We start from the raw sequence: 26,686 nt of genomic DNA, 5'->3' as shown, positions 1-26,686 counted from the left end.
TTACAACAGACTGAAATTGGGCAGATCATTTGAGCTAATTGACATTTTCAAGCTATGCCGAAAGCCGATGGCCCCAGTTAACAGGATGGTGGTTATTCCACCATCCTCTCTGGAAGCTCCACAGCTTGTCAATTAAGTCAACTGAACACTTGCAACATGTAAAAAGCTGTCTGGTGACTTTACATGATGTGTGATAAAAGGTAATGATTCCAACCTCTGCATTAAGGTAAATGCTTTGTGCCTAAATGCAGTGGAATTGTAGAAAAAGGATTAGGTCAGATGGTACACTTCGGACAGGTTGCCAGTCTATCACAGGACTGACACTGTATAGACAAACATACAGTATTCACACTTAAAGGCAATCTGGGGGAACACGCAAACTCTACACAGAGAGGCCTCAGCTGGCCGGCAGGTCCAAACCTATCACCTTCTTCCTGTGAGGCAAATGGGCTACCCACTGAGCCACCACAATGCCACCCAGCTTTTTTTTTTAATGGAACTTTAACTTAACACAACAATATGGACACACTCAAAAGCAGTCAGGAAGCAAACATATATTTCTTAAGCCAATATTACATGTTTGGAGATGTCTGAATTAGTTACTGTAGATTTGTACTGTGCACTGATGTATCAACTGGTTATTAACCAACCGGAATGCCTGCCGTAAATGTCTGAATTAACATGGAGTCTACATTGAATGGTCTGTGATTTGGTACACTAAATTAGGGAAGAAATCCTGTTCCACATATGCACAATGAATTTAAAGCATGGGGCCAGAACATGCCCACAATAATTACAGGTACCCGTTTATGATTTCTCATATCTTTCTGAATGATTAACAATCTTCAGTGCATTCTAACTGACAGATGGGGTGTTTTAAGAAAACAACCACACCTAAAACAGTAAAAAATGTATAACGTTGTTATATGGTATATAAAAGTAATCGTTCAAATACAGTTTCTATTTTTTAATAAGCAATGCAAACTCATTAGTCACAATTCTCCTTTTAATTAATTACACCTAAGATGGACTTAATTAGCATGAATCATAACAGCCCGGTGTCTTGAAGAAGAGGGAGTCTCCAACAACACAAGATAATGGGGCTTAATCCTACAGGAATTTCCGCACACACGCGCACGCACGCACACACACACACACACACACACACACACACACACAGTATAGATTCACACACAAACAACCATCTCCCTCTCCACAATGACCTTATAGTGCTGCAAATCCCCTCATCACCTTGTGCTCTCTCACACACACACACACACACACACACACACACACACACGATGATGCACTGAGCCACACTTCCTGTGTGGCCGTATATGGAGGCAGCTACCTCTAGACCACAGTTGCCAGGGTGACAGGGAGAAGTAAGGGATACACGAACACAGACAAGAAAAGAAAGACTTGCTAGAAGACTTGCTGATTGCAGGCTGATTCATCCTCAGCTCTTGGAGCAAAAACAGGATTCACAGACATTAACCAAATAAGTGTTGTGTAGATAGACAAATACACACACACACACACACACACACACAATCCTAAACACACATGCACGTACATAAAGCTGGCTGCTCTAACACAGCTGTTCAAATGTTGCCTAAGATACCATTCTTGACACATGCACACATGGATGTATGGTACCAACGCATGACCACACACACACACACACACACACACACACACACACACACACACACACACACACACACACACACAGAGCTACCTTGTTGATGATGTGCTGCTGCTGTTGGAACTGTTGTTTGTGTTTTTCCAGGAACTGCTGGTGTTGCTGCTGCACCACCAGCTGCTGCAGGGCTTGGGCCTGTCCACACTGCTGCTGAGGCAGAGGGGCAGACTGGGTTCTTCCAAGGGGGCGGTGGCCACGCGCAAGTTTAGAGACAGAGGGTGATGGTAGTGGGAGGCCAGCCAGACCAACTGTGGTAAACACAGAGTGGTAACAGGAGAATATTATTAGCATTTTTTTTAATATGCTGGGTCTTACTTCTGTAGTGTGACCATCAGTCCTATTGCATTGCAATCATCAATCATTGCAATGATTACAAAAATGAGTCCCAGGTCATTAAAAAAAGAAACAATTCTCCTTTAAGAGGAGACAGAGACAAGGCACAGGTGACATAACATCTAAGAGCAAAAGTAGTAAATACTTATTTACAATATTTACACACAAAAATGAAAAACAACCATTTGCTGCAAATTACTGCTCTAAAAAGTTATACAGTCATATAAAAAAGTGAGCCAAAATGATACTGTCAGTCATATACTGTAATAATAATAATAATAATAATAATAATAATCATAAGACTGCTGATTGCTAAAAAAGTAAAGAAAATAAATGTTGCAGTGATTACTGACCCATTGGATTGTGGCTCTGCTCCAGCAGTACCATGTGTTGGAGAAGGGGGTTGTGACCAGCCGTTCCTCCTCCGGCCCCCTCCCTGTCCAGAGCTGAAGATGCCAAGTAGGAGGGCAGGTGGGACGTGGGCAGGAATGGAGGGGTCAGAGGAATGCCTTGCTGTAACGCAGGCAACGCCAGACGACTCTCACCATCTTGGTGTCCTGACACCAGCTACAACAAGAGAGAGAGAGATTGGGACACAAGGAGGGAGAAGGAAAAAAGGGGCAGACAGAGAGAGAGAGGCAGATGGACGGAGACAAAGAAGGGTCAAATGAGACAGAATGGAACTGAGATGAAGAAATAGAATCAGACATGTACGGCACCTTCTTGCCAAAAATAACTGACGAGAGCCGTTTTGAAAACTAAATATTCTCTGGTGAAATAAGTAATACTGCATTATATCTCACACATATACTGTGCAAAGACTGTACTCACAGTGCTAGCAGGGCCTGTGGCTGGCAGTCCCAGGGTGATGTTGGGCAGAGAAGGGGAGGTGTAGAGAGAGAGCTGGCTAACTGAACCTTCCCTTGCAGCCAACCTCTGAAGCAGGGAGACCTGAACACACACAACCATGTATTACAGTAAATACAGAGTATAGACACAAAGTACATACATACAATACATTACTTTGCCTCTATTTCACAAACATGTACACTCACAGAGCTCGAGCCCTCCATTAAGATTAAGAACTGCAGGGGAAATTCCATTTTTTCACTCTGTTATTACATACATTACAAATACACACACATGTCTAGGATCTATACATGCACTAATGGAGAAATGTCAGAGTGAGGGGGGTTCGGTTCGGTTCACCTTTGCAGTGGCCAGGAGGTGAACTGGCACCTCTCCAGCTACCAGTCCACACTCTGTACACTCCGAACGTGGACTTGAACCGGTGACCAAGACCTTACGGACTGAGCCACTGCCACCCCCAAAAGAGATAGACATTGCCAATCTCCTCTTGGAGTCCTCTGGTCACCTGTCTGCCCCATGCACATAAAACACCAAAAGTCATGTAGGTTACCTCTCCTGGGCTGCTGGAGATAGTGACCCCGTTCTCACTTGGGATGTTACTAGAGCTGTTGTTGGGGGAGCTGGGTCCTGAGCCTGGTGCACTGTTGCATGCAGACTCTAGAACACACACAACACAGAAATTAGATGTTTCAAACATGCTGGTCTGAAATGCTGAGCTTTCTGTGATTAAATATGACTCTGTTATACATTGTCCTTGTGTTGTTATAGTCCTTCTGGGGTGTGTTCATATTAAAGTATGGATTAGATTTTTTTTTTTTTTTCATATCCAAAACTTCACTAAAATGAATGATGATAGTATGTAACTTTATTTAGATAAAAACAATAAGCCATCAAACACCACTTTGCTAGGCAAAATCCAGTCATTGATGTTTGATATGATTTAGAATGTGAATGTTTTAATATCTTTTACTCGTCTATCAAAGTAGTGGGAAGATTCTTCACAATTTTATCATGAAACAACAGAAGAAATCCAGCAACAAGAGTGCTCACCAGCCAAGTCGAGGGAACGCTTCTTGGCGGTAGTGATGGGACCATCTTTCCTTCGGAGCAGAGGGCTGCTGCGGCGCTCTGTCACCTTCTGCTTTAGCCGGGAACGAAGCTTCAGGTTGGGCTCAGAGGCTGGCAAGACACAGAGAGCAACGGGGACATGATGGAGGGTTTACTCAAAAGGTGGAGAAGTTACAGTCCAGAGTAAGACAGAACTTAAAAGTGAGAGCTTCTTTAATATATGAAAGTCAATTGAAAATAATGTCAATACTATGTGTTTTTGTCACCGAGTGTGGCTTATCCCATCTCATTTAACAAATGTGTGGCAGACAACTAAGTGGATAGAGTAAAGCAGGCAGGGTTAAGCATTTGATTTCCAACTGGGCCACTAATTCTAAAAATATGAATGTGTTACACCCCAAATTAGCCCCGTAAATGTGAAAAGTACCGAGTCAGTCTAAATTGTCTCTTCGGCACTCAGCTTTGTGGTGGATTGCTGGGGACATACAAGTGGGAGCTTGTTCAGGGTCCTGTAGTGGAGCTAATGAGCTCATCCCTATAGACCACACAGTATGTGTTGACCGACAGATTGTGGAGCGGAGGTTAGCCACCATCGTCTGACAATGGGAAGCGCTGCAACAAGAGGGGAGGCAGCCAACTGGCAGCTTCCTCATGACCCAACTCTTAATGATGCTGCAACCACGCTCTGACAGTGAACACCGATTGTTTCCAGTTCAGTTCAATTTTTTTTTATTTAAAAACAACCATAGTTGACCAAAGTGCTTAACAAGCTCCAAAAATCAAAGAGATAACACAAACAATACATAATAACCAACAGTAGAAAAAAAAAAAGGTCAAGGTATCAAAGTTCAACTTCAATTGAAGGCCAATGAATAATAGTGGGTCTTAAGCAAGAACTTGAACGTTTCAATGGTCTGAGCTGTTCTGTTTCCAGACACTTTCAATTACAGAAAACTGTCATTGTCTGTCATCATGTTTGTATGCTGATGGGTATGTGTGTGCCTTGTTCCATGAATATTTTTTGGGGCTCTGCCTCCCGTTCTGAAGTTGCTTTGAAGCTGTATTGGCGAGTGCAACATGATGGCAGGACAGAGAAGAGGCAAGCTTTTAGTATATTCTGGGAATGTTGTCTTGTCAGGGATAGGACCTGACCTTTTCTGGACAATCTTGCTTTGGTGTCTCACTGCCAGACTACCACAGACATGGGCAGCTTTATTCCCTCCTCCACTGGCTTCATTCCGTTCAATTAGTTGAAGCTGGACAGTTGACCAACCGTTGACCCAATGCTTGTCCCACAGCCTTGTATCAAACAGACCATGCTAAGTTCATTAGCCTCAGAGAAGGAGGCAGGACTTTTTGGTACAGTCAAGTGGAAGCAATTGATTCTTCTTTGTGTACTGTAGCAATTTATTCTTAGAAGACTCATTCACGTTCATTACAAACCCTTTTGGCACTTGCTTCCTGTAGCCTTGAACGCTTTTCAAGGTAGGATGAAGCTTCCCAAAGTTTTAATGTACTTCAATGAGGTACCAGCACTCAATATACCTCCTGGTTGGTGGGGATAAGATGACCTATTGTCAATTTATAATTATTATTATTATTTCAAATGCACTTTCAATTTTAAAGGGAACATGGCACTGAACTCAATTATTTAAAAAAAGAGCTTCTACTAAGTGGAGGGCAGTCTTCCAAAGTCCTTGTTAAGAGGGATGGAGTGGATCAGGATAAAATGCTATGCATTAGCTGAACTGAACACAGCAGGAGAAGGCAAGACTACGAGGGTGCATTCAAGTTAAATTTTAGTCTATTGCACAGGGAATTGTAGTAGTCTGACATTTTGACATTACCACAATTATTGCCATATATATGTTACAAAAGACATTTGGTGTTAGTTTAATTAATGCAGGCACATAATGTGAATGTTGGCATTTGCTGATGAAGTTTGTCATAATTGTGCACCCAAGCATTCAACATTATTTGTAAGTCTGTTTGATTCTAAAAGTGCTTTGAACGTCCCCTAATAATAACAACCCTGCCATTGGGTTAACGATGCGAGTAGTAAATGAGCCATGATGGTGCTGAAAATTCACCTGAAATTAGAGGACATCCTTACTTGCTTATTCGAGTCAGACCCATGATGTTGGAGTTGCCACCATCAAAAGTGGACACACTTATCTCTGGGAAATGCACGAGCTAAATCATAAACAACTATTTGTTTTGCCTACAAATGTTTCCCAGGTGTGACAGGAAACAATACTAGTCTCCACTGGGCTGCAAAGGTGACACCAACTATGATCAATCTGGTGGGCAGCCAGGGGAGGAAAGACAAGGCGCACAAAGACGATGGACTAGAGGAGGGGGAGGGGTGTTCAAGGTTGTGTTTGTGCGTCCTGAGTCATTAAGAAATGGACAGGTAAAAGGAGGAGTGGAGAAAGAGAGAGAGAAAAAGAGAGAGAAGGGATGAATGGAAGATTAGAGGGAGGACAGTAAAGGAGAAAGAGAAGGAGGGTGAAGTAAGTGTGTTTGCTGGGCAATGGTCGCCACGGGGTGTTCACCTCAGGACGCAGTGACTTTGAAGGGTGTTACTGCCGACTTGGCAAAACCACACCAGTGTGCACACGTGAGAACACACTCGCTGCAGAGGGCCCAGACTGGGTTTACTGCTGATGCTAGCATTTTACTGTAGCCCTTTCTCCCTCCTTCACCGCCACCCATCCACTCCTCTCTCTCCCTCCCTCTAAATCCCCACTTTCCCCTGGCATAACTCCCTCTCCCCTTCATTGTCAAGCCTCCCTCCCTAGTTTTTTTTTTGTTCTACACAAACCTGCACATTAGAGGCAACCGTTGGCAAATGTGCACGCGCCGCCTCGTTACAGCATACTTCACTGTCCTACTTTCCAATGTTGACGGCCCAGAAAACCGCATTTCTAAACGGCAAAAACAGCATTTAAAAACTTCCTGCCACATTCTGACTAATAGACCTTTACATCCTCTCTTGTCAGGTACCAACAATGCATATCTTCTTCTGTGGGGACACGTATTGCTATGGTAGAAAATTACCTGGGCCGCTACAACCCACAGTCCTGGCATTATAAAGGTAACTTTAAAAAACAGATTTCCACACTAGCCATTGGTAAAATTGGCTTTTAAGGCAAGGAAGTCGCTGAATTCCATGTACCATTGTATATTCACTTTATATGTCACTGTTGTCTTGTATGCCTAAAAATACCAAACGACACGTGGCTTCAAATCTCTCATCTCAAAAGAGAAATTGCTGTATTGTGGTTTCTCTAATTGGCTTTTCCTCTATATGTTATCTCCTATTACACAATGCTGCTCAAGACAAAAAAAGCACTTTACTCTCACACATTAAAACTGTACAAATCCCAGTAAAGTACCTATCTCCACCCATCTAATGACATATCAATACCAGATTAAACGCTTCTATAAGTGGTGCTTAATATTTCAATAGAGGGTGGAGGAGGAAACTGGATCTCTGATACAAAACATATTGATCAGATGCTCATCTGTTTTGACAGATGGGAGTCCCGAACTTCATGCCGGGGGAAGCTGTGCTGCTCTTCCAAGGAAGGGCAGAAAGGGAGGAAGATGTATTGAAATCAATAGAGTAGTTTGGTGAAACTCATCAGCTGGAGCTTCCCAGAAATATCATATGTTGATGATACATTAGATATATAGGGTTAGAGGGACAGACTGTAGACAGACAGATACTGTAGATGAATAGGCAGGCTTGTTTGTAAATCTATTTTAGCCAAATTAGTGTAGTGTAGACAATGTGGTGGGTGTTGTGCTAAGAATTAATGTTTCATTCTTACCTTTTCTCAAAATACATATGTCTTCTGATAGTTACAAACAATGAGGCCTTCACATTGAGGTGGCACGAGATTGTTAAAATCAGTGGTATCCATTATTGGTTATTGTGACACCCAAGTGGTAAACAGCAAAATAGTGTGAAGTTCAAAACCGATGGGTTTGAGGTTAGATGCATAAAATACCAGGCTTTTACCTATGAGTTTGCTTTAGTTATATACCTGGAAGTGGATACAGTCCACAAACAAGTCCAACAATCAGTGGGGATTCAAGTGGAAGGAGGATGATTGAGTGTTGGAGGAGGACAACATGGACGTTATATCCAATGGCATCAGAGGAGATGGGTTTAGTCTTGGTCAGTAGGTTCAAGGCAACATCCACACTACTACGTTATCACTTTTAATAGGCATTTAGAAGCAAAAACCATCTTCGTCTTCGTATGACTATTTTGGTCATGGGTTTCATACACTTTCTGTAATAAAAAAATCCAAAAGCAAAAGTCCTATTAAGATGCGGGACCCTGGCACAAAATCTTATCAAAAAGTTTTGGGAACCACTCGACTAGTTCACTCACCGTACTCTGCGCTGAATAGGAGTGTCAAAATGTAAAGCAAATTAAATAAAGAATATGGAAGGGTGGGCATCCTGCAGGGTTTAAATGTTCAGTGTGATATGGGAATGTGTGTGTGTGTGTGTGTGTGTGTGTGTGTGTGTGTGTGTGTGTGTGTAAGGGTGAAAGGGTGAAAGGGTGAGGGACAAAGGGGGTCAGCATGACAAGTCTGCATCTGTCATGAAGGCTTAACAGACTTCCTGCCGCAGCATTCAAAGTGGCCCTCTGTGTTCTCCATTATCACAGAGCCTCTCAGACTTGGACAATGAGCCCCTGTTGTAATATACTGTACGCCTGGCCCTCGCTTCTTAACCTACATTTATAATTTACACGCATGCATTACAAAAAAAAAAAGGGTCACCACAGGCAAAAACGTCATGTGTGACAGCTCCGGTCGTCAGAGCGGAGCACAACTGTGGTCACCCCTGTCACTCACTTCCTCTTGAACACAGTTCATCTCTGTCTGCCCATCTAATCTGATCTGCAGTATGTCTGCTCACTGTTGACACAACAGTTTCTCAACAGCAGTGTGTGTGTGTGTGTGTGTGTGTGTGTGTGTGTGTGTGTGTGTGTGTGTGTGCACACATGTCAGTATTCCCTCTCTGCCCCGCCTCACAACTGACACAAAGAGACAAAGAACTCTGCTTTCAAATCCATTTCTCCTGAAATGTTCTCCATATATGCACCGTGATATGTTGGGCTATAGTGCCTGTTGCACTTTGTGTCAGTATGAACTGTGAAACTGTAAATTGTGAATATTTCTCGGCACCACTCACCCCCCAAAAAAATCCCTGAATTACATTTGAGTGTCGCTGAAAGTTGAAACCTGCTGTCTGAGGTCATATGCCAGGATTTAAATCACTCCTGCCTCCAGCTCACAGCAGGTGGCCAGGAGTGCAAAGTACACAGAGCTGGGCCTCCAGCTGTGAAAGCAGGCAGCGATACTGCCAAAGCAGCTGCAGACGCTAAGTGAACAATCACAGCCTGGCCATACTTGACTTGGACAGAAGGATGGAGAAATCAAAAATGCAGGAACTGGTGCTTTGTATGTTCTTCCTAGGACACTTCAGAGTAGTCAAGGGCTGTTTTGTTAAACAGTATGATCTATGACGTCTGTGAAGGAGTGTGCCTGAATGAGTTAGTAAATGTCTAAAACAGGAGAATAGCCAACTGGCTTTTAAAAAGAAATCTTTTTTTTTTACCAAACGTTCTACACCTGATGATGACGCAAAAGGCTGAATAGAAGTAGGAAAGTCATTTTCAGGCTCAAATCCTCAAATATTTCCACATTCATTTACTGTAAGACCTTGAAAGCAGGAAAACGTTAAGTTTAAAGATAATTTAGGATCATTTTTTGGCTGAAACTAGTAACTTCCTGGAGTCTGCTTCTTGCCTGACTGGTGCTGGAAAAGACATAGTCAGCTTAGCTCAGGTTAGTGAGCTTTAGACGGGCTGGGAGGATGATTTTGTTACCTTTGGACGGAGCCAGGCTGAATGTTTTCTCCTGCTTCCAATCTTTATGCTAAGCTAAGATGACCGGCTGCTGCCTCCAGCTACATGTTTACCACAAGAGTGGTCTAAATCTTTCATCTAACGCAAATAAGCATATTTCCCAAAATGCTGATCTATTCCTTTAACACAATTTTTACTGGTTTTAAGTTTCTTAAATATATAATTTAGATTTCCACTCTCCACCCACCCAGCCTCGTTTGCATTAGAATGGTTCAAAAGACCTCATTAAATAACTTTTGATATATTTTTTGATACTAGGGGCTCCTTTTAATCCTCCAGTGGCTGACTCCTGGTTCATGTGCCTGACTTTGAAACCCAATAAGCCATTTCAATTGCTAATGCAGGGAAAAGGAAGATTAGGGCTCCCCCCTAGACATGCAGTGGGTGGCTGGTTTTAAGAGGTGGAGAAATATGGATGTCAGAAAGTAACAATACCCCAGAAAAAAAAAAAATCTTGACACCATTCTGTACCTGTTTTGCGAAGGGGGAAGTCGTCTCTCGAGTCGTATGTGCCCAGCATTGGGTGGGTATACGCTGACAAAGCTGTTTGAGGAGGAGAGCTCTGGTCCAAAGAGCTGTGCTGGGTTTTTCTACAAAAAAAAGAAAAATATATATTAAAATACATCAGTATTTATGTATGCTTGTCAGGTTTGCTGAAACCTACTGTACCATACCTGACCTTCCATAGACACAATCACACACATAAAAGGTGTAGTGACAAAGACAGCATCCATCTCCCTCCCTGAATGAGCCGCCATTATGCTCGGTTGTAAAATCCGGGAGCAGCCAGACCCACGTGACGCGTTCGTCTAATCAGTTGCCAGTTTTCATTTTTTGGGCGACAATACAGATTAGCGCCGCCTGCTGTTATGGAGACGTATTACGTCTCGCGCAGAACGTACGCTCAAGTCGGCGTCGCTTCGGTGTGTGTTTCGAGGCACTTTTTTGACCAACTCGGGGAGGCAGTCAGTCCGACTGTCAGTCCGACTGCCTTTCCTCCTGACGGTTGGCTGTCGGGTTGGTGTGTCAGGGCCTTAAGACAGCAAAGAGGCTGAGGCCTAGTTTCCTACTGAAAGGCGGGTGAGGTAAGAGATGCAGGATGAGAGAAGGGATGAGGTTTAAAGAGGGAAACATCTATAGAAGAACTGAGGAGAAAGCAAACAGGTAGGACACTAAATGAAATGGGAGAAATGTTGATGTGGGTGACAGTGATGGGACATTTTCCTCACTGATGGCACCCTCTTTGGATTGTTCTATCATCTCCTGCCTTTGCAGAAATGCTTGACTGCTTAAAGCCTTTTCAAATATTTAAAGCGCAGGAGAGGTGCCATTGTCTTTTCTTTTAGCCCACTTCAAACACACACGCACACGAACACACCTCAAAGAGAGCCAGCTGTCAATCACTGACTACAAACATCGACAGAACAAAGCCTCGTTCCTTCCAACGTTTCTCTGTATAGCCAAGGCAACTGGCGAGGACTCTCAGAGACGCTACAGTTGATGTGTGTAACTTCGTACACACGCAGGGACACACACACACACACACACACAACAGAATTTGCCATGTTTGCAAAGCCACGGTGATAAGGGACTTTTATGTCGCTCATGATTGTGGCTTTTATGTTTGATTTAGTTTTTCAGTATAGCTGTTTGTTTTAGGCAAGATAAGAATAGGCAACAACTACAAGGCTTATACAAATACACTAAAACAATACAGGCTGATGTTTAATAGCTCGGAAATCAAGGCTTCATGTGTGATGAATATGTGTTTTTTTTATTTGACAATGATGCACATTTATAATTGCAGGCGGTTAGGTGACACGGTGAGTGACAATGAGCTGCATATTGAGCACAAAAAAGCTCTGCTCTCATTCTGCATGTGTATTTATCACATATCAAATTAAATGTATTTTACAAATGATATGTAAATTGTAGTTCTCTCCTGGCATGACTTGAACTTGGACTTATTATCGCATACATTCTTCATTCACAACCATTCACATCCCAATCCATGAGTGGTTCTGCAGTGGTGGGCTGTGACACTCACCCATACCAAAAGCGCGGGTCGCTGGGCAGACAGTGGTTTAGGTTTCGCTGAGCCAGGGCTTTCTTCTTGTTCAGGACAAACTCCTGAAGTCGCATCTTAACCTCTGTACTGGCGACTGCACCTGACAGAGACAGAGAGATACAGAGAGACACAGGGAGCTCAGTATCCAAAGGTTTGTGCACTTTTTACTTATCGCCTCGTACGAAAAAAACACTTCTTTCAGTATTGCAATTCTGGAGACTAACATTACGATTTTAACAACATCCATTCATACTTGGACAGATAATGGGTTTGTAACTACATGCAGAGCGGCATCAGAGTTTTCCCTAAAATTCCACAGAGACAGACAGCAGTGCTCTGTAACTCGCCTTGAAGACGCACGTCATGAGTAACATTCTGCTCCAGGTCTCTCCTCAATTACCACTCTCATTTCACAGCTACAAACCAATTGTCCAGGGAGGGAAGACGTGGATGAGTGAGAGGGGAAAGCGAGACCGAGAGAAAAAGTAAGAATGCAGTGAGGAGAGCAATAAAGGGGGCTGTTATGAGAATACCGGAAAAAACAGTAGAGGTGTTTTTCTAAGAATGTGACAGTGGGAGTGATAACAGGTTATGTGTCAAGCTTGGGAGAGAAAGTGGTAAATACAGTATGTGAACGTGACAACAGATAATATACAGTATGCTCTCTAAATCACGGTGCAGCTGGAAGTGCTGACATCGCAATATGTGCACTTTGCCACTGAAGGAAATTGCCTTCTATGCAATTTATTGCAGTACTTAACAAAGCTTCCTCTGTTTACAACCCAATGCTCTTTCCACAGACGTCAAACTGTAGGCTCACTTTGCCTAGCGGAGAACGATTGAGGAAAAGGACTTTACTGGCAGAAAATCATGGTTCCAAATGTGGGTCCATTATATTGAAATGCATTTGTGCAGGAAAAAAAACCCCACATTGCAGCATTTTACAGCCATACAGTACTAACAAAAACCATAATTAAGAGCGAGTCATTTTCTCCTCATTAGCAGCTGTTTCCAAATCAGGCCTTTTACAACATTTAAACTGGGCGTGGATCATGTAAATGTGTACACCAGCATGATGAAAGGAAGCACCATATTTTTAGAGCCCTTCAAGTCCTGTGTTAAGTAGATACAAACAAAAAGTAACATATTCAGTAAAGCAAGTTTATGTAAACAGAGCTTTTCAACAACAAGGCAATCCAAAGTGCTTTACATAGCGACTCAAGACCTTAATGTCTTTTACGGTCAATTACAGGAACAAGAAAAACAATTGGCTTGACACAGGTCAAAGAACAGCCACACACATTACCTTCTACCAGGTCAGCTTTATTCGTTAGTCCAGGTGAGAGCACTTTGCAGCGGGATCAGCGTGACTCCTGACAGTAAAGGCACCATCAGTGCTCTCACATCCGAATGATAAATATCAAAGAATGACTTTGGTTTCATAGGTTTGGCTATTAGTTATATCGCTCATGATAGCTTTTACACACCAAATGAATTGCTAAGATTTGGTAACGTGGCAACATTGTTAAAAAGGACTCATTGGAAAAAAATTAAGCAGAGGATCAGAACAGAAATCCCCAGGATATTCAAAGTTATTTGGAAGAGAAAACACAAAAGGAACTGTAAAATGAGTAATCCGCATGTCCATTGTAAGCATCCATCGCAGATTTTTTAGATCTACTCTACGTCCTAATCCATCTATGACTTCCTCTTTTTTGCTATAGTTCTAGCACGTTTTTGATTTTATCGCTGAATAAAGCGGTTTAGATAAACTTGCTAAACTGTTGGCTTGTTTACAACCAGTCTGACTGTCTGACAGCTTGTGTTTCTGACTTGTAGAAATGTCGTTGTGTTCCCGGGTCTCAGCAAGTAGTTTGGGGAGTACCATGTTATCATAAAAGATGCCCAAGGCAAGAGAGTGGAAATGAACAAGACTATCCTTTAAAAAGAAACACAAAATGAATGAATGACGTCAGGGTACAGTGAATTGCCTGGTTTAACTTTATTGCTGTCATTTTGTTCCTCAAACAAAATTACACTAGGAAAAGAGAACAAATTATAAAAACGAAGGCATGTGCAATGTGAATGTCTTGCTCCTCTTCTTGTGATATTCCCTGTGGTAAATGGGCAAGGTAGGCTGTTCTGACTGCTGGGACAATAAGGACAGGTAGGGGATGGAGGGGCCAAGTCTCTCTGACATAATATAACACAGTGCTTCAGCACAGTTCCAGCAGATGTGGGCAGCATTCAGAAGATGGAAAGTCAATGTATGATAGGTCAAACATGACGTTATTTGGTGTTTTGTTCTGTCAAATTACTCTAGGTATACTAATGCTCCTCAGACCAACTTGCTTCATTTTCATCACTTCATAGTAAACATTTTTAGATGCCTTGTATATGTACTGTATAATGAAGGCATCACGCTCGCTAGCAGCTGCTACTTACTCTCCTGCCCCCTCTCCTTGTTTTTGAGCTGTAGGAGTTTGTGTTCCCGCTGCTGCTTCTCTATCTCCTGCTCATGACGCTGCTGCTCCATCTTCCTCTGGTGCTCCAACAGCTCCTGCTGGTGCTTGAGCGCCAGTAAGTCCTGTTGGTGCTGGTGGAGAGAGAGACAAGACTGTACAGTAGAAGGAAGAAAGTACAAGGAGACAAAGAAGATGGGTGAAGGACACTACACAGGATACACGCAAAAACGTGTCGCCACTGAGAAGACACTGTTTTGACAAAAGTAGCCACGGCCTGCTGTAAAGAATCAATGTTTTGAAAGCTAGCTATTCTGTGACATGACATCACCAAGCCGAGTCCAATACGCCAAATGCTTACCAGGAGACTAAGCAGACTGGACGATATGGAGAAAATGAAATATCACAATATTTTTGACCAAATACATCGATATTGCGACAATATTGTAGGGTTGACTATTGGTGCTTTCACAGAATATTTACACATTTAGATTTTAGATAAGTAATCATCAGTAATGTGGATATAATGACTAAGTGAGTAAAGGCAAATAATAGAACAGCTAAAGCAGTCTGGTAAGTTCAGGAAATGACATCACTTTACTGTAATCCAGCCTTTAAAACCAGGAAAAGACAACACAAGTGTCATATTGCGATATTACGATATCCAAAAATTAAGACAATATCTAGCCTTATATATCGATATATTGCCCAGCCCTACTGGAGAATACACATCAGAGTTATTTTCATACCCGACTGATCGTCCTCATTGGCTGACTCTGTGCTCGTGGCAACACCAGGGAGGCTTTTTAGCAAAGTGAGTCACATGCAAAATTCACAAAGGTTTATTGGGGCCAAGGTTCCTACGGGGATGACTAAGCAATGAAAATGCTGCCACCAGATCAGATTACACTCACATCCCTTAAGTGTACACGTGCACATGCTTCCTCCTGTCCTTCACAAGGTGCATTTCTCATGAGTACGACCTACAGTCGCTGTATCCGAGGAAGGACTCCCTCCTTGTCCACTCACCTTGACATGTTCCTGCAGCTGGACTTCATGTTGTCGCGACAGCTGTTCGTGCTGCCTCTGGAACTCGGCGATCAGGAGCTGTCTCTGGAGCTGCTGCTTGTGTTTGAGAGTTACCAGCTCCTGCTGCAGCTGCTGCTGCTCCGGGGGGTCTGCAGGAGATTGTCAAGACATTAGAGCGTCTGGAGGCAGGGGCGTGTTTGTATTAACTATCCAGGACGCGACTTTTAACCACAAGACGGACCAGACCTTCATATTGGTTGTTGGTAACCCTCCAAAGTTATTAGGCTGCATTTTGGTGAGGGAAAAACTGGCATGGCCATTTTCAAAGGGGTCCCTCTGTCACCTCAAGATATCTGAAGGAAATGTCACTCAGTACTCACTGACTGTAGAGTCTGTAGAGCTGCACTTTATCGTGTGTTCATGTGAAATAAAAAGTGCATTAATGTCACTAAAAGTAAACTTTGATTCTTTTAAGAACGCACAAGGTTAGAAGGGAACCGTGTACAATTGTAGAATCTATTTCATATCCAAGCTAAATTGGTATTGTAACTGAAGTGTTCCCTAACCTAATTGACATTGAATTGAAAATAAAATCGAATCGGGAATGAAATCGATTGGGGACCTTGTGAATTGGAATCGAATCAATCCCGGAAAATCATTACCGACACCCAGCCCTACCAGAGACCATGCCCACTTACTAATGACTGTCCCGCGGCCTGGCTCGGAGGACGCGGGGCAAGCTGTGGAGACGGGCGGTGTAGGGTGGGGTTGGGGAGCCAGGCCGAAGGAGGGCTGCGGGTGGTGGTGGTGGTGGTGGTGGTGGTGGTGGTGGGGGTGGTCCACTACGCGTAGGTCCATGGGAAGGATGGCTGTGGTGGCGGGGGGCACCTGCATGGGCAGTGCTGCCGTGCTCACATCCACTGGAGGAGGAGGAGAGAGAAGATGGAAGAGTGGAGGAAGCAAGCACATAAGGATGGAGTTTGATTAGAACACGCAGCAATAAAGGGCTTGCAATGCAAATATCTAGAGTCTAAACAAAGCTGCAAATCGCAGGCTAAAAATGAACCATGAAAATAACACACACACACGTTCTCCAATCTTTTTATATAAACAATTAAAAAAATACGTACAAAAATTCCCAGAAAAATATGTGCAGCATGTCTGCTTTCCACAATTTGTCTGTGCCGTGAGGATTTTGACCCCAACAAATTTGTCTCCGAGGGTTGCGACTTGGCAGAAAAAAAAATTGAATTTTTACTACAGCGCTGAGTTAGAGACTCAACACAGCTAAAAGCCCAGTCTTCTAGGGGAGTTATTAAAGAAAATTCATGTCATTTTCATCTTAGAATATCAGTTTATAGTACAATTACATAATGAATTCAAGGTCCAAAATGTTCAATATCATTTGGTAGCAGCCAAAACACCATGTCCTCTCTGATCCAAATACGAACACTTACATCAGCTGTCTGAACACTGTTGCACTCAGCGTTACACTTCATATTGGCTGTTGGCAAACAAGGGAGTTAAGCCTGTTTTAGAGTTGTACTCATTGGGTAAGAGCATTAGCAAAACACTAAATACACAAACTGTGTCTGTGATTTTAAGAGAGCCTGAGATCATCCGAGTGACAGTCTGTGCTGTGATGGGAGCAAAGTGTATAGAAAGTAGGGCTGTCAAACGATTACATTTTCTTAATCGCGATTAATCGTTGAATTTCTATAGTTAATCGCGATTAATCGCACGTTTTATCACATGATTAAAATTCTATTATTTTGCATTTCAGAACTGTTTTTAAGTACATATTAACAATGGAAAGCAATTCTTACCAGTGGATCTTGATTGGGAATCAAATAAATGCAAAGAAAATGACTTTATGAACTTGATTTTAAGATTTGTATTTGTTTATTATTTATTTATTTATTGTAAACTAAAGAAAACTGTGTGAATCTAGTCACACATATCAATCTAGAGTCAATATTAGGGTTGGGTATTGTTTGGTTTGGATACCGGTGTTAAAGCGGTACCGGTGCCTTAACGGTGCCTGAACCGAAAAAAGAAAAAAAAGAAGGGTACTAAACAGTTGGCGACATTAAAGAACGGCTTGTTTATTGCTAAGGCCATATCGTCAAAATTAAATGTTAATAATAATGTAATCACTATAACAATAACTTCTTTCACTAGTAAATAGCTGTTGAATGACAAAAACAACCACCAGATGGGAAAAGGGCATTTAACAACAACTTTGAATGCACTACGAGGCTGTAAATTACCAGTTTCATTGAACGCACCGTCTGTGTTTTTCCGACAAAGGCAGCTGCAGATTGTTACATCCCGGTGTCGGAATCTTCTACAGTGAAATACAGTCACACTTTACACCGTTTAGCGTTAGTTGTCAGCATTGTAACCGTGTTTAATTCAATCAGATGTAGTTTTTTTTTCCTTTTTTTAAATGAATAAAACATGATTGTTCATTGTTTTTAATAGAAGGAAAGATATGAAAATCACTGTAGCCTATTTTAACACAATTCAAATTGTGCAGCAAGAATTATTTCCACCGGTCATTGGGACCGGAGACAATTAGAATTTTCGGTCCTCATAATCTTTTTTTCGACCAATGATTTTTGGTAATTACTGGACAACGGAAACTCAGCTCTACCTCTACCTCCATCCATAAAAACATCATTCTCAGAGAAACCAAGAAACCCTGCACACAGATGACAAAACAGCGCACACACACACACACACACACACACACACACACACACACACACACACACGGGTAGAATGATGAAACATGGCAGCACAGAGCAAAAACAATCCCCCTGCAACATGAGTTTTGCAGCAGGGATTTGCTGACACGCATACAGACTTACTGTGTGTATTTGTGTATGTGTGTGTTTTCACTTTTAATGTGTATATGTGAGCAGTAACACTACATTTTGCTTACAGTAGGTGCAATGCTGACAGCGTACTGTTTGTGCTCTGTGTGTGTGTGTGTGTGTGTGTGTGTGTGTGTGTGTGTGTGTGTGTGTGTGTGTGTGTGTATCTTCTACAGAGAAAGCAAAGTTGTGTGTGACGTTGAAGAAGATAGATTCCAGGTGCCATCACACATCTGAGAGGATATAGACAACAATATGGCCAAAAGCTACACACTCTGTATCAGTCACAATCTACACAGACACTACACACTAACACACAGGGTTAGACATAACAGCCTTAAACAAAAAGGTCACAGGTATGAGCCCTACAAATGCCATGTCAAAAAGTTCAAATATCACTGGGCAAGACACTGAAGTGGACGACACAAAAATATAAACGACTGTTTGTGTTGCATCCCGTATGTTGCATTAAATCTGCAACTTTTATTCTGCTTTTATTTGATTAATCCGGTGACGTAGTACAGCCTACAGGCCTGTGGTGCTGTTGAAACATGTATACTAAGAACAAACACAGCAAAAGCAATATCCTTGGATCAACATGGTTGACATGCAAAAACCAGAGAATTAGTGCAATCTGATTATTTTTTCAAAACAAGCAAACAACACAGCTGCTTACACACAAACAGTAGTATAACGCGACATAAGGGAAACAAGAAAAAAAAAAGCCAACTTTAAAACCTTGATATGTAACTGGAATATGTCGTGCAGGTCTAAAACTGGCAGTGCTTGATACAATTAGAGATAGTATGCAGCATGAGCTTTATATGTGTAGGCTATATAAAGATAAACCAGTAAACCAGATCTCTAATTTTAGTTGCTGTGTGTTAAAAAAAAAAAAAAAAACAAGGAAACTAAACAAGAATGATTGTAAGATGGACAAGTTGGCTAGGCTTTAAGCTTCTTCAGCATGACACAATCTTCAAACACATGCAACCAAATGAATAGTCAATTTGTGCTTGATATCTGAACTTAAGATCAAAACCTCCTGTGTATCATTTAGTCTTTTTCTGATCGATTGTTGCGCCGTAGAGAACCACCTTGCACCATGCCAAGCCCTCTGCTAGTTTATCAATACCCTAAAACTAGTGGAGAGCATCTCTGACCTATCATGGATGCCCTGGCATCCCCAGTGACCAATGAGGTGGCGAGTGGAGTTGCAGTTACTTGCTGAGATAGCCAATGACATCTTTGGTACCGGGCAGCTTTTGAGTGCGGGGAGGAAACTCAACACCACCCAACGGGACAGCAGGGAGAGAAGAAAGGGTGTGGCCGGGCCAGACATGCTGGTGCTTCACTGGTGTGTGTGTGTGTGTGTGTGTGTGTGTGTGTGTGTGTGTGTGTGTGTGTGTGTGTGTGTGTGTGTGTGTGTGTGTGTGTGTGTGTGTGCGTGTGTGTGTGCGTGCGTGTGTAATTGTGTCATTATACTTGTGAGGAGTTGTTTGAAAGCTGGACATTAGAAGTCACTACTTTTTGTTTAAAATTATGAAAAAGTAAGGCTTAAACCAGTCTACAGGAGTCCACAAGAATCTAGTTTATACGTTGATAACTCAACCATACACTGTTCTTGCTTTTATCAACATTTATTATGCTCTTTCATCCATTTTTCCCCACCAAAGGTTTGGATCAGGCATGTACTAATGAGGGAGCTGTGTGTCCATGTGCGTGTTAAAATGATTAATGGACCTATGACCTACAAATGTGCATGTTTGTGTCACGTCCACATAAACAAACTGTTATTCTCGCTCTGAAAAGTCAGTGCCAATTATCCATAATGCTCATCATCCAAACAAAGCCTTTCTCTGTGAACCAGCATGAACGATCAGCCCACCACCTTCCCATTGTCTGTACACACATACATGTACATGCCTGCCAACTGTTTACACACACATTTAAAAAGCATCAAACATCAGGGCCAAACAAACAAAACCTTGTGTTGGGTCAGTGCTCTTCAAACCAAGTGTCACTCTGCCCCATTACGACCTATTCAGAGGGAGTCCGTTGCAAGCAATTCTAGCACCACTGTGCCAAACATGCATGACCTCAATTAACACCTTTTCTGCTGTATATTTTCCCATGCAGACTTGTGTTGGCAAGCTTCGGAAGGGAACACCTGCCATCCCAATTTCTTCTAAATAGGGCTCTGGGTGGCCCCTGGAGTTAGCCACCGCACTCTCTCTCAACCCCATGCTATTTATGTACGGTTCCCCAAGTGCCTTACTCAGTAAGCATGCCACAGGCCTCAAAAGGCTGTTTGTTTTCACAGGCATGTGGGGCTCCTACAGCCCTGCCACCCCCAAAACAACAAAGTCCAAGCAGTCCCTTTAGGAAAATGAATGCACATAAAGTAACCCATGACATCTCACTGAACTTCACTATAAGCCAGCTAATAAAATCATATCAAAATGTTAACTATTTGCTGAGCAATGATTTGCAAAATCATGATTCATAAGCTCAACAGGTCGGAGTGAGTGCCTCTGCCAACTAAATCAGAATTAGAAAAGAATGATGCAATGATGCAGAATGGGCAAAAAATATAGTTTGTGCAATGGGCAGGTGTATAGTCCAGGATGTAGGTTAAAGAAAAGTGTAGTGACTAGGGGTGGGGGGGTTAATCTCTCGGACAGACAGAGCCGATAATCGGCCGTTGGACAGTCTGGCGAGGTCAGTGACTCGAGTCTGTTCGGTGTGTTCCGTGCCGTCGTCCGTCCGAGGGGCCGTCAGCCTTCATTTTGGCCGATTTGACATGTATAATCAGCAGGACGAGCACTGCCGGCAGTCGGACTCAAATTACCCATCTGATTGGTAGAGTGCTAACCCGGAAACGGGGAGCGGAATGAGCGTGAGTAGAGTCTCTCGAAATCTGACGAAAATCTTTCAAACTGACCTTTGTCGATCTGAAATGAAGACAGATTCAGCAACTCTTTGAATTTCCGGAGAAACAAGACCCACGTGACGGGTTCGTCCAATCAGCTGCCGGTTTTCATTTTTGGGCGACAATACAGATTAGCGCCGCCTGCTGTTATGGAGACGTATTACGTCCCATCTCTTCAGGGTGTTCTGAGGCTTTTTTTTTGACAAACTCGGGGAGACGAAGTGTAAGCAGCTTAAGTGTTAATAAGGATGCCTGCAGAACTAAGCCACCAATAAAGCCATCCAAAACTACTCTGTGCACTTAGGATAGGAGGTGGCCTGAGTGCATGAAAAACGTGGCCCTGACCTCAAGCCAAACTGACCTGATCTGAATAAAAAAACCTAAGCTAAACCACTACACCCACCTACAGTAGATGCAAGCAGTTTGGACTAGAGTTGAATTTAGTAAACAAGTACAATAAAGCACACTTGCGCTTGACTGAAATGTTACCGTCCAGACGAAAAATTTATGTTTTTGTGTACTTTTGTACTGTGTCATATTGGGTTTCTATGTACAGTGTTATGTTTATTCTGTTAATATGGCTGGTCACTTACAGACCAGTGATCAATGGCCAACTGCTGAAAATAATAATGATAATGATAATAATAAGAATGACAGCCACCTATCCTAGAGCTTAGGGGCTACAAGCGCAGGTGGCACAGAGGAAGAGAGATGGAGAGGAAGAAGAAGGTGTTGTAATCACTCCTCAGACCAGCTACTCAGAGGCTAACCACACTGGCTGCTGGCACATTACCATTGTACTGATTGAGTGCTTTAGCCGTCTGCAGGTTTGGGATGTTAGCTACACACGGAGGTACTTAGCAGCTTAGACCTTTTGATAACCTTGATGGTATTTATGTGTCAACACTACAGCCCACACCTGAACCACACAAACTTGTTTTCTATTCTATATATTTCGATATAAGTCATTGCAGTGCCCAGAGTAAATGGTTTTACTTCTATAGTTTCTTTGTTTTGGTTAATTCATGTCATTATGTGACAAAGGTGGGAAGCCTTTGGATCAAAGGTTTTACTGTGGAGACTTGTTTTAGACTCAGATTAAAAGGTGGTTTTAGTGTGGGTTTATAGTGTTGTCAAAAGGTTTGATAGCGCACAGGAGACACATCTGTGTCACATCTGACTAGTCTCACATTGCCAGACCTATCTCCACAGCGCTGTGGGGTAAGGTCTGACTACACCACATCCCACATCTGGGATAGGAGAAAAAAAAAACGCTCGGGGTTGTTTGTAGGGCTGCACGATATGAGGAAAATATCTAAAAGCTCTCGATCTACCGGTCAGTTTTCGTTCCTACCCTCACCTATGGTCATGAAGGCTGGGTCATGACTGAAAGAACTAGATCCAGGGTACAAGCGGCCGAAATGGGTTTCCTCAGGAGGGTAGCTGGCGTCTCCCTTAGAGATAGGGTGAGAAGCTCAGTCATCCGTGAGGAGCTCGGAGTAGAGCCGCTGCTCCTTTGCGTCGAAAGGAGCCAGTTGACGTGGTTCAGGCATCTGGTAAGGATGCCCCCTGGGCGCCTCCCTAGGGAGGTGTTCCAGGCACGTCCAGATGGGAGGAGGCCTTAGGGAAGACCCAAGACTAGGTGGAGGGATTATATCTCCAACCTGGCCTGGGAACGCTTCGGGATCCCCCAGTCGGAGCTGGTTAATGTGGCTCGGGAAAGGGAAGTTTGGGGTGACCCCATGACCCGATACCGGATAAGCGGACAAAGATGGATGGATCTAATTGCGATTATTTTTGACTAGGGCTGCACAATTAATCGAATTTTAATCACGATCACGATTTTGGCTTCCCACGATCAAATTCACGTGATCGAGCGATATTTAAAATGCTTCATTCCGTTCATAGAACACTCTGTATCAAAGTTTTTTTTTTTTTTTTTCAAAGCTCCGTAAACCACTCTCTGATCACGTGCCTCCATGAGCCAATCAGAGTTGTTCCCTGCACCGCGCAGCTTAGCTTAGATGTAGACAGTCACAGAGGACAGAGTAACGTGAGGACAACAGATAGCAGTCAATCATAAATCGTCTCGAGGTTTACCAGTTTACCAGTAAACGCAACATTTTGTCCCGTCTGTGTTGTTTTTCAGACAACAGCAGTGACCAGTGCTAGTTTGAGTCTTTTAGCTCATAGCTTTAGCGGCAGACTGTTGTACGTCCCGCTGTTGGAATCCTCTACAGTGAACTACAGTCACACTACACCGTTTAGCTGTCAGCATTTTAGCCGTGTTTAAACCAGTTACTAGTGTAGCTAATGGTAGGCTAACGTTAGCTGCTGTGTAACGTGTTATTAGTGTTTACTAGCGTGATATGCAGCGATGTTTCTGTTGCCTCTAACGTCTGTTTTGGAGCATCAGAGCGCAACGCAGACATTTTAAGTGGCACCGTAATTCCCGTTGCTGTTTCGTCCGGTAGATACCGGGCACCGGTGCCCTATTGGCACCGGATTTTAACATGCGCCGTTAACGTGAACAGGAAATTGTGTTGCCTGTATCTTTTCACGGCAAATGCGCATATGTGAAAAGCGGTCTCACAACAGCTGAAATGGCATACTCCTTCATAGTATCCTTCAACAAAGGAGGAACGTAGCACAATATGGATGTGAAAGCAGTTATAATTAGTCTATGTGACAATAAAATTTGTTTTGGTTAAAATCAACAAATAATCGTGATAATTAATCGTGATAAATATAGTGATCAAAATAATCGTGATTATCATTTTGGCCATAATCGTGCGGCCCTATTTTTGACTGATATTGTGATTGCGTTACGATTCACGATATTGGAGGGAATGATCATTTTTGTATCATTATTCTCATTTTCATTGAAAATTATTAAAACTGAAAGAAATTAAAATGATTATAGTGTGATTTTTCCGAGGATCTGTACCAAACAGCTTGTTTCTGTAGTCTGTAGGATACGATTTGTTGGCCGGGACGTCTCTGCAGCACCACACTACTTCATTCAGAATGGTTTGACACATATTTTGCCATTAACAAATATTGCGCCCCCCTGCGATTTGGATATTGCACTAGTCCATATTGCGATTTCGATACAATTGCGATTAATTGTGCAGCCCTAGTTGTTTGTTCCATTTCTTTGAACCAATCACAATCGTCTTGGGCGGCGCTAAGCTCTGGACGCGACGGTGGCGCTGCAAAATGGTCTCAGGAAGGAACTTGTTTTGCAACATTTGCACCCCGCAAAAGAAAACACCACATACAATATTAAATGAAGTTAACTGTTCACCCAATACAGAAACGTGAGCTATTTATATTAGCTGGATACATGGTTAAACGCCATTTGCTCTTACCAGTGTATCGCCGTGTGTACTTAGTCCACAGCAATCCCCACCAATCGGTATCAAAACATCCCAGTTAGATAGTAAATACCGAAAACGTATTCTTTGTAAATCTTTACAACCATTCCTCGAAAAAACCAAGCAGGCCTGCCTTGTTGCACGATCCAGATTTTCTTAAAAACGTATCATTTTCGGCGTATAGCTTGCTAGCTCAAAGGTTGTTGTTGTTTCTCATAGCAAAGGGATTTTGAGAACGGCAACAAAAAGAGGTCGGAAGTGGAGGGCCAACATGTCAGGCTTTATCCTGGAAATGCACTTCCGTTGATCCAGACTACGTCTGATCTTGGTCAAGCTGGTGAAGATAGACAGTACTGTATGACAAAAACTACAGCAGCTCTGCTCAGCTGAATGTAACGTTCTGTAATGTTTACAGTTAACAAAGCTTTGTGAATGGCAGCAAACAAACGACAAGCGACATACAGTACTCAGCAGGATGCAGGCACCTGTGAAGTAATTAACCCAACTTACAAGGATGGAACTCTGTGAATGTGGCACGAGGTAAATGGTGCTGAGCCAACGGAAGGAGAGGCGTTTGCACAAGCTAACTCTCCCTGACAGCACGGGGCATGATGATGCAAACATTCCTGCTGCAGGCATGGCCGAACCGCCCACACTACACGCTGACATTTTAAGTGAATTGATACATGCGTAGATCAAAAAAGGGTAAATTTCTTCATTTTCTTACGTTATTGTCACACGATGATCAAAACTTTGCAAATCTAAAATGTCAATTAAAAAAAAAAAAAAAAAAATCACATTTTTCTTTGAAAGTATGCAGTAGCTTCTAAATGTATTGTAAATGTGTAGCAGTGAAAGGACCATTAAAGCTATGACGAATCATTAAAGATGAGGGGCGGAAGTAAGATAAACTCTTGTTGATTTCCAGACGGGAAATTGTGTTTACTCTTTGAAGTCCCATGGAGTTGTGAGGTTCCCCTACTGCATCATTATAAAATCTGGCTGAACTCACCAAAAAAACGGGACACAAACATTGCTGGAGAAACGTGCCTCCTCTTCTCTGTCCCACATCTATTCATCCATCCCTCTCTGTGCCTGTCTATCTCTGACTCTGACTCTCACTCCCTCCTATCACCCCCCTCTGCCGTGATCAGGCTAGGATCATGGATCACACAGAAGGAGTTATTTATAGACCAGGATTCCCGAAGGAGCTCCTCGCCCCACCGGGCATCTAAGCACTCAGACAAAACCCCATGCATGTTTAGTCACAGTTTAGTAGGAACTGAGTGTACGCGCTCATTACAAATTCAAAGCAGTCAAGACAGTGCGTTTGATAAAAACAAAGTTACGCACAAAAAGTGCATACAAGTGACAGCAGCGTAACGCTTGCAGATTAAGAATGAATAATCGCTGACATAGTGTTGCCCAGCCGTGAGCCCCACACACAGGTGCTCGCAGAGGAGGGAGGCAAACGCCATAGTGATTGGTGGGATGGTGGCCAGCGTTTGGTTGGACAGGAGATGTGGGGTGGGGCTAGAGATAATGAGGGAGGACCAATGATGGTATAGGAAACTAACTGAACACATGGCCTGCATGTGCATTCAGCTCAACACTTTACTGTCAAGTCTGGGATGGATGGATGGGTGTGTGTGTGTGTGTGTGTGTGTGTGTGTGTGTGTGTGTGTGTGTGTGTGTGTGTGTGTGTACGTGTTGATATATGTCATCGCATGTCCCTGGAGTGTGGAGGTTTGTTGCACTGTACGTCACCACCTCTTTGTTTTCTTACATGCAGACATACAGTATGGACATACATTATCCAAGACAGAAAGACGTGGACCCACATGGTCACACTGCATGTGCACTGGCCACCAACCAAAAGAAACAAAACTCGTATTATTAAATGGTGTAAGAACAGAAAATGAAATCTAGCACAGAAATGAAATCCAGAAAACAGAAACATGGATACCACAGTTTTACATGCTTTTTTTTTTTTTTAAGAAAAGAACACTT

At 42.8% G+C, this 26,686-nt stretch overlaps 1 protein-coding gene across 6 annotated transcripts in view; it reads right to left on the bottom strand.

The window, feature by feature from the left end:
- Positions 1 to 26,686, bottom strand: part of hdac4 (histone deacetylase 4) — a 130,101-nt gene that overhangs the window by 37,691 nt on the left and 65,724 nt on the right. For 5 of the 6 annotated variants that reach the window (XM_078263246.1, XM_078263248.1, XM_078263250.1 and 2 more), the window contains 10 exons: positions 16,187 to 16,408; positions 15,489 to 15,637; positions 14,443 to 14,614; positions 11,977 to 12,097; positions 10,401 to 10,519; positions 3,959 to 4,087; positions 3,459 to 3,565; positions 2,870 to 2,989; positions 2,392 to 2,605; positions 1,742 to 1,953 (listed from right to left, as the gene is read on the bottom strand). In XM_078263246.1, coding sequence (XP_078119372.1) covers positions 1,742 to 1,953; positions 2,392 to 2,605; positions 2,870 to 2,989; positions 3,459 to 3,565; positions 3,959 to 4,087; positions 10,401 to 10,519; positions 11,977 to 12,097; positions 14,443 to 14,614; positions 15,489 to 15,637; positions 16,187 to 16,408 — 1,565 coding nt within the window. The remainder of the gene's footprint in view (positions 1 to 1,741; positions 1,954 to 2,391; positions 2,606 to 2,869; positions 2,990 to 3,458; positions 3,566 to 3,958; positions 4,088 to 10,400; positions 10,520 to 11,976; positions 12,098 to 14,442; positions 14,615 to 15,488; positions 15,638 to 16,186; positions 16,409 to 26,686) is intronic. The other variant, XM_078263249.1, reaches the window with a different exon arrangement.

Source organism: Sander vitreus, chromosome 11 (genome assembly GCF_031162955.1).
Source record: "Sander vitreus isolate 19-12246 chromosome 11, sanVit1, whole genome shotgun sequence".
In the NCBI taxonomy this organism is placed as follows: Eukaryota; Metazoa; Chordata; class Actinopteri; order Perciformes; family Percidae; genus Sander; species Sander vitreus.
The sequence above is the reverse complement of the archived record's forward strand: the minus strand, read 5'-3'. Positions and strand labels throughout refer to the sequence as shown.